Source organism: Leucoraja erinacea, chromosome 3 (genome assembly GCF_028641065.1).
Source record: "Leucoraja erinacea ecotype New England chromosome 3, Leri_hhj_1, whole genome shotgun sequence".
Taxonomy (NCBI): Eukaryota; Metazoa; Chordata; class Chondrichthyes; order Rajiformes; family Rajidae; genus Leucoraja; species Leucoraja erinaceus.
In genome coordinates, this window is record NC_073379.1 from 11,992,264 (window position 1) to 12,000,605 (window position 8,342).

At 52.1% G+C, this 8,342-nt stretch overlaps 1 protein-coding gene across 1 annotated transcript in view; it reads left to right on the forward strand.

The window, feature by feature from the left end:
• phf24 (PHD finger protein 24) overlaps window positions 1–4,385 on the forward strand; it is a 38,253-nt gene extending 33,868 nt beyond the window's left edge. The window contains 3 exon segments of the mRNA XM_055632085.1: window positions 1,221–1,387; window positions 3,950–4,051; window positions 4,240–4,385. Coding sequence (XP_055488060.1) covers window positions 1,221–1,387; window positions 3,950–4,051; window positions 4,240–4,336 — 366 coding nt within the window. The 3' untranslated portion in view covers window positions 4,337–4,385.
• Window positions 4,386–8,342: the final 3,957 nt, after the last annotated feature.

Consider the following 8,342-nt stretch of genomic DNA (forward strand, 5'->3'; position numbering starts at 1 on the left):
CCCCCCACCCCACCCCCCCCCCCCACACCCCCACCCCCACCCCACCCTACCCCACCCCACCCCACCCCACCCCACCCCCACCCCTCCCCCACCCCATCCCACCCCCCCCCCCCACCCCACCCCCACCCCACCCCTCCTCCCGGTCCCACTGACCGACCAGCCTTCAGATTATCTGTAATCAGACTAAGGTGTAGTTTAGTTTAGTTTATTGTCACATGTACCGAGGTACAGCGAAAAGCTTTTTGCAATGAAAGCTAACATACCATTCGTGTTGTCTTTCTGCTGACTGGTTAGCACGCAATAAAAGTTTTTCACTGTACCTCGGTACACGTGACAATAAACATACCTGTCTTAACTTCCCTACACTTTAATAAACATTACAAAACTTTATTAACTAAACTGAACTAAATCTTAAACATTATTAAACTGAACTAAACTGGATTAGACTTAACTAAACTGAACCGAGTTGAACTATACTGAACTACTAATGTGAGGAAGGACTTCCTTGTGATTGAGGCAGTGCAGCGTAGGTTCACGCGATTGATCCCTGGGATGGCGGGACTGTCATATGAGGAAAGATTGAAAAGACTAGGCTTGTATTCACTGCAGTTTAGAAGGATGAGGGGCTATCTTATGGAAACATATACAATTAAAAAAGGACTGGACAAGCTAGATGCAGGAAAAATGTTCCCAATGTTGGGCGAGTCCAGAACCTGGGCCCACAGTCTTATAATACTGTGGGAGGTCATTTAAGACTGAGGTGAGAAAAAACGTTTTCACCCAGAAAGTTGTGAATTTGTGGAATTCCCTGCCACCTAGGACAGTGGAGGCCAAATCACTGGATTGGTTTAAGAGTTAGATAGAGCTCTAGGGGCTAGTGAAGTCAAGGGATATGGGGAGAAGGCAGGCACGGGTTATTGATAGGGGACGATCAGCCATGATCACAATGAATGGCGGTGCTGGCTCGAAGGGCCGAATGGCCTCCTCCTGCACCTATTTTCTATGCTTCTATGCACTTTATTAAAGTTAACTAAACGTTGTTAACCTTTATTAAACTTTGTTAAACTGAACTAAGGTGAACTCAGACTTAGACTTCACTGAGCGTTGCGGTTGCCTCGTCCCAGTGTTGATGTCCTGTCTGGGTGCTGCTGCTAATGTCCTTGTCCCAGTGTTCTTGCTGTGTCTCTGGATGCAGCTGCTAATTGTCTTGTCCATTGCAGAACTCGTTGTTGCGTCTGCTCACTGCCAAGGAGCGTGAGCGAGCACGCACCGTCTTCCTCAGCCCGGATGGCAGCCCGCAGGGTGTCGTCTCTGCCGCCGACTGCAGGAGGGCCCAGCACACCTGGTTCCTGAAGCCTGCCGAGGAGGCCCAGTCGTGCAGCGTGAGGTGAAGCTTTCCCTGTGCAGTACCGTTCTATGCTCTACAGATCAGCTACGGGTAGAGACATTGCAGTGGGGGTTCAATCCAAGCAGGTGTGAGGTGTTGCGCTTTCAGAGGTGTTGAATGAAAACATACAATTAATGGGAGCACCTTCAACAGCATTGATGTAGAGAGGGATCTTGGGGGCCAAGTCCACAATCCCCTGCAAATGGCAACAGTGTTTGATGGGGTGGTAAAGAAGGCATGGTAAAGATTGCTATAGAGGGGATTTTAGATCATGAGGGGCATGTTAAGCCGATACGATACAACTTTATTTATCCCAGGAGGGAAATTGATCTGCTAGCAGTTTAGAGGTACAGCATGGAAACAGGCCCTTCAGCCCACTGAAATTGCCCCGTACACTAGCACGATCCTACACACTCGGCATGACAGCTCACAATTCATAGCAACCAATTAACCTACAAACCTGTACGTCTTTGGAGTGTGGGAGGAAACTGGAGAAACCCCACACGGTCACGGGGAGAACGTACAGACAAGCGCCCGTAGTCAGGATCGAACCCGAGGTCTCTGGCGCTATAAGGCGGGAACTCTACCGCTGTGCCACCGTGGCGCCCCAGCTTCTAACTATTGCCGGGAGAGATATGATGCCTTTTAATGTTGTGGGCTGTAAACTGTGGGGGTTGCTTGGCATGGGCTCATGTCTTTAATTATCCCAGGATAGGTCTGCTGTTCAATTATATCAGAGTGTACACTCTCATTATGATGATAATTGGCACAGTGGGCTAAATTGTGGTAAACAGCTCGCAGTTGCTGGCATTCTGCTGGTGTCCCACTGGTCTGCCCTTTAGGTTTTTAATCAATACAGCAACTTCAGTGCAGAATTAGTTTTTGTTTATTTGGAGATACAGCGTGGAAACAGGCCCTTCGGCCCACCGAGTCAGTGCTGACCAGCGATCCCCGCACATTAACACGATCCTACACACACTAGGGGCAATTTTTACATTTACATCCAAGCCAATTAACCTACAAATCTGCATGTCCTTGGAGTGTAGGAGGAAACCGGAGCACTCGGAGTAAACCCGCGCGGGTCACGGGTGGGGAGAACGTGCAAACTCCGTACAGACAGCGCTCACAAAACTTTAGAGATACAGTGTGGAAACAGGCCCTTCAGCCCACCGAGTCCACACCGACCAGCGATCATCCCGTACACTAGCACTATCCTAGACATTAGGGACAGTTTGCAAATGTAATCCTACAAACCTATACTTCTTTGGAGTGTGGGAGGAAACCGGAGCACTGGGAGAAAACCAATGTGGTCACGGGATGAACGTACAAACTCCGTACGGACAGCACCCGTGGTTGGGATTGAACCTGGGTCTCTGGCGCTGTGAGGCAGCAACTCTACCGCTGCACCACAGACAGACACAAAATGCTGGGGTAACTCAGCGGGACAGGCAGCATCTCTGGAGTGAAGAAATGGGTGACCTTTCAGGTCGAGACCCTTCTTCACACTGGTTAGCAATAAAGGGAAACGAGAGATAATATTCAAACCACTGGATTTGAATATGAAGCTTCCCAAGTGAAACATGATGTGGTTCTCCTCCAGTTTGCGTTTGGCCTCACTCTGACAGTGGAGGAGGCCCAGGACAGGAAGGTCAGTGTGGGAATGGGAGGGGGAGTTAAAGTGTTTGGCAACCAGGTGATCGCGCAGGTCCAGGCAGACTGAGCGGAGGTGTTCAGCGCCACCCTGCTGTTCTATACTCTGCGTTGGGTGCAGGTGCAGGTGTGGTGCTGCTTGCTGCGGTCAGATTGTTTGTGTGTGTCTGTGTGTGTCTCAGTGTGTGTAGCTGTGTCTGTGTGGGTGTGTGTGTGTGTGTGTGTGTGTGTGTGTGTGTGTGGGGCTAGCAGAGATGGGGCATCTTTGTTGACATGAACAGGTTGGGCCGAAGGGCCTGTTTCTATGCTCTATGACTGTGTGACTTTACTTGCACAAACACACACACACATATACACGAGTATGTATATGCGGACATATACAAGCATGACACACAGTGTGTGTGTATATACACTGACATGCTCACTGAGACGCATGCACGTAGAGACATACACAGTCACACACAGATACACACATACACACACAGTACTCACACACACACACACACACACACACACACACACACACACACACACACAGTCTCACACCCAGACACACACACACACACACACAGTCACACACAGATACACACACACACACACACACACACACACACACACACACACACACACACACACACACACACACACACACACACACACACACAGTCTCTCACACACACACACACAGTCTCTCACACACACACACACACACACACACACACACACACACACACACACACACACACACACGCACGCACGCACGCACGCACGCACACACACACACACACACACACACACACACACACACACACACACACATACACACACACACACACGTACACACACAGACACTCACGACATAGACACACAGACAGACACAAACACACATAACGCTCTGTCTCCCTATTCCAGCATCAGCAACGTGGGTCCCATGTCTGAGAAGAGCCCGGCGAGCAGGGGCCGCGGCAGAGCCCAGGACAGGACACTGCTCAGCAAGGAGCCCGAGGACAGCAGGTGAGGCTGTATGTGTGTGACTTAGCTCCCTCTTCCTTGCCTTGGAACTGGATGGAGAGATATCTCTGACAGATTCGACCCACGATCCCGGGCACTGACCCCTGACCCCGGCGCTGACCCCGGCGCTGACCCCTGACCCCGGTGCTGACCCCTGACCCCGGCACTGACAGTCTCTCTTCTCTCTGCAGACCCGTCCCCTGGAAAACCTTCCTGAAGGAAAACGTCATCTACATCCTGGCCGCTCGGCCCAACAGTGCGGCCACCCACCTGCTGCCCTCCGCATGACCCCCACCCCTTCACCCCTGACCCCTACCTGCTGCCCTCTGTCTGACCCCTACCTACTGCCCTCTGCCTGACCCTCACCCCTGACCCCTACCTGCTTCCCACCGCCTGACCGGGGTAAAAAGAGCGGGAGACAGAGACAGAGGGGGAGACAGAGACAGGGGAGGGAAACAGCGAAGGGGGTAGAGTGGAGGAAGAGGTGGGGGAGGGAGAGTGAGGGTGACAGAAAGGGGGGGTAGACAGAGCCATCGTTACTACCTAGCTCCGTGATCCTGTAATCCATTCACGTATAACGCATTGCCACACTTACGGGCATCCACCTGCAGTATTTATTACCCAGCTAATTCACATGATTCACATGATGCCCCCTGACACATTCCCCCCTCACCCTCTCTCCCCCTCACCCACTCCCCCCCCCCTCACCCACTCCCCCCCCTCACCACTCCCCCCCCTCACCCTCTCCCCTCACCCACTCCCCCCCACACCACTCCCCCCCCTCACCCACTCCCCCCCCCCCCTCCCCCTCACCCACTCCCCCCCTCACCCGCTCCCCCTCACCCGCTCCCCCCTCACCCACTCCTCCCCATCCACTCTCCCCCCCCCCCCCCCCCCACTCTCCCCTCCCCGTGACCTCGTGGTTCTCCTCCAGGCGCTCCGGCCTCCTCCCACGTCCCAAAGACGTGCGGGTCTGCAGGTTAATCGTCCCTCTGTAAATTGCCCCCTAGTGCGTGGGGAGTGGATGAGAAAGTGGGCTAGCACAGAACTAGTGCAATGTTTGGGGTGTACTAGATGGGCCGAAGGGACCTGTTTCCGTGCTGTATCAGTGAAACTACAAACTAATTAACCAATGGTACAGGGGGAGGGGATCCAGTGGTATTTGTGGAGGTGGGGGGAGAGTGAGATTCGGATTTTGGGGGGGGGGGGGGGAGTTTTAGTGGGTGATAGGGAGGGGGTAGAGAGAAAGAGAGATTCAGTGGGTTTTTACAGGGGGAGAGATATTCAGTTGATATAGAGTTTAAGAAGGAACTGCAGATGCTGGAAAATCGAAGGTGGACAAAAATGCTGAAGAAACTCAGCGGGTGCAGCAGCATCTATGGAGCGAAGGAAATAGGCAACGTTTCGGGCCAAAACCCTTCTTCAGTTGATATAGAGGTGGGGGAAGGGGAAGATTCAGTGCTCCCCTGTGTCGGGGCCGTAAAGCAGGTGTCTGCAAGATATCCGGGATCCCCTCTGCATACGGACTGGCGCGCCCTATCCAAGCCCCAATGCTACGTGAACCGTTTAAAGCCATATTCTCCCATCAAGGGACCCGAGTCTCCAATAAAGAGATTGAAGCATTCGTTCTGTCTCACTGTCTCACTCCGCGTGTGTTGTACGGCAATTGTGATCAGGCAGCTGAACCGTCCTCTCACCGGCAAGAGAGCTGGTCCTGACCTCCCATCTACCTCATTGGAGAATCTTGGGCTATCTTTAATCAGACTTGATTAGTACGCATGTCAGGGGTTACAGGGCAAGGGGTTCAGAGGGAGAGGTAGATCAGCAATGATTGAATGTGGAGTAGACTTGATGGGCCGAATGGCCTAATTCTGCTCCTAGAATTTATGAACTTTACTGGACTTCATATGGGACACAGGAAAGACCCACAGGGGGGGTGGGGAAGAGTGAGGTTGGTTATGGGTTTTAGGTTGTAAGGTTAATTACCTGAAATTGGAGATTTCAATGTTCATTCTTGCTGCCTGAGCCCATGAAAGCAACACTGCTATCAGTTCTACAGAGTCTTGCACTAAACATCAGCATCTAAACACTACTATCTAAATGGTGTCAGGTTGGGAAAAGGAGAAGTACAATGGGATCTGGGGGTCCTTGTTCATCAGTCAGCATGCAGGTACAGCAAGCAGTGAAGAAAGCGAATGGCATGTTGGCCTTTATAACTTTATAGGAGCAAAGAGGTCCTTCTGTAGTTGTCCAGGGCCCTGGTGCGACCACACCTGGAGTATTGTGTGCAGTTTTGGTCTCCTAATTTGAGGAAGGACATTCTTGCTATTGAGGGAGTGCAGCGTAGGTTTACATGGTTAATTCCCGGGATGGCGGGACTGTCATATGCTGAGAGAATGGAGCAGATGGGCTTGTACACTCTGGAGTTTAGAAGGATGAGAGGATATCTTATTGAAACATATAAGATTGTTAAGGGCTTGGACACGCTAGAGGCAGGAAACATGTTCCCGATGTTGGGGGAGTCCAGAACCAGGCGCCACAGTTTAAGAACAAGGAGTAAGCCATTTAGAATGGAGATGAGGAAACACTTTTTCTCACAGAGAGTTGTGAGTCTGTGGAATTCTCTGCCTCAGAGGGCAGCAGTGGAGGCTGTTTTTCTGGATACTTCCAAGAGAGAGCTAGATAAGGCTCTTAAAGATAGCGGTCAGGGGATATCAATCAAGCACTTTATTCATCCCCGAGGGGCAATTTAAAAGGGCGCATTACAGTAGCTTTTAAAAAAAAAAAGAAAGAGACACAATCAACGAAGAGACAAACATTTAAAGCTACTCTCTGCACCTACCGGTCGACCGCACGAGCAGTGACCCGGCAAGGATTGGGTTGTCAGCAGCGATACAATAATAAAGAACACACAAAACGTAACACAAACATCCACCACAACATTCATCACTGTGGTGGATGGCACAACAATGTGCCCAGTCCTCCTCCATTTCCCCCCCGTGGACAGGAGCAGAGTCCAGAGTCAGTCCAGGATCGGCTCTTCCTCACCGGAGACCGCGGCTTTAAGTTGGTGTAGGCCGCAGGCCGGCGGTCAAGATTTAAAGTCCCCGCCGCAGCCAGAAGCACCGTAGACTGCAGGGCCGGCGGTCGAAGCTCCCCTCCAGGAGTGTTGGTAAGTCCATGCCGGCCCCGCGGTAGAAGTTGGCCGCGGGCCGGCAGTGATGGCTTCTTCTTCCCCCGGGTCCCCCACGAGGGATCCCGGGCTGTAGACGCCACACCAGCTGGAGCTCTGCAGACCACGACTTCAGGCTGCCGGCTGCCCTGGGCCAGCGAAACGGAGCGCTCCCCTCCAGCGAGCCCCTGCCAGGGCTCACCCGCTCCACGCCGAGAGTCCACGCTGCGCCCGCCGCTGAAGCCCCGGGCTCGTCTCCGGGAAAGGCCGCGCCGATCCTTGATGTTAGGCCACGGGGGAGGCGACCTGGAAAAAGTCGCCTCTCCACGGAGGAGGCGACCAAAGTGGTTTCCCCCTTACCCCCCCCACACCACCCCCCACACACAAAACACACAAAGAAACACAAAATACACACTTTAAAACATACTAAAAAATAAGAAAAAGTTGAAAAAAAAACTGACGCGCTGCTGACATGGCTGCTGCCAGAACATATGGGGAGAAGGCAGGAACGGGGTACTTACTGATTGGGGATGATCAGCCATGATCACATTGAATGGTGGTGCTGGCTTGAAGGGCCGAATGGCCTATTCCTGCACCTATTGTCTATTATTCCCTTTATCCCGTATCTGTACACTGTGGACGGCCTGATTGCAACCATGTAGTCTTTCCGCTGACTGGATAGCACGCAACAAAAAATGCTTTCCACTATATCTCGGTACACATGACAATAAACTAAACTGAAGGTGAAAACTCACTTGCATGCGCTGGGCACTGACTCCACTGAGTCTAGCCAGATGATCGCACACTGTATTCCCAAGTGCCCCAGTCCGAATGTCCTTGTTCCATTTCGGGGACTTATGACAATAAGACACTTGACTGAAGCCAAGCCTGCAGTCTCAGGAACCTGCATTCACTCAAGGTTGTGCGATGGGTCATTGGTGATAGCAGTAGAATTAGGCCATTCGGCCCATCAAGTCTACCCCGCCATTCAATCATGGCTGATTATCTCTCCCTCCTAACCCCATTCTCCTGCCTTCTCCCCATAACCCCTGACACCCGTACCAATCAAGAATCTCTCTATCTCTGCCTTAAAAATACCCATTGACTTGGACCACTGTGGCG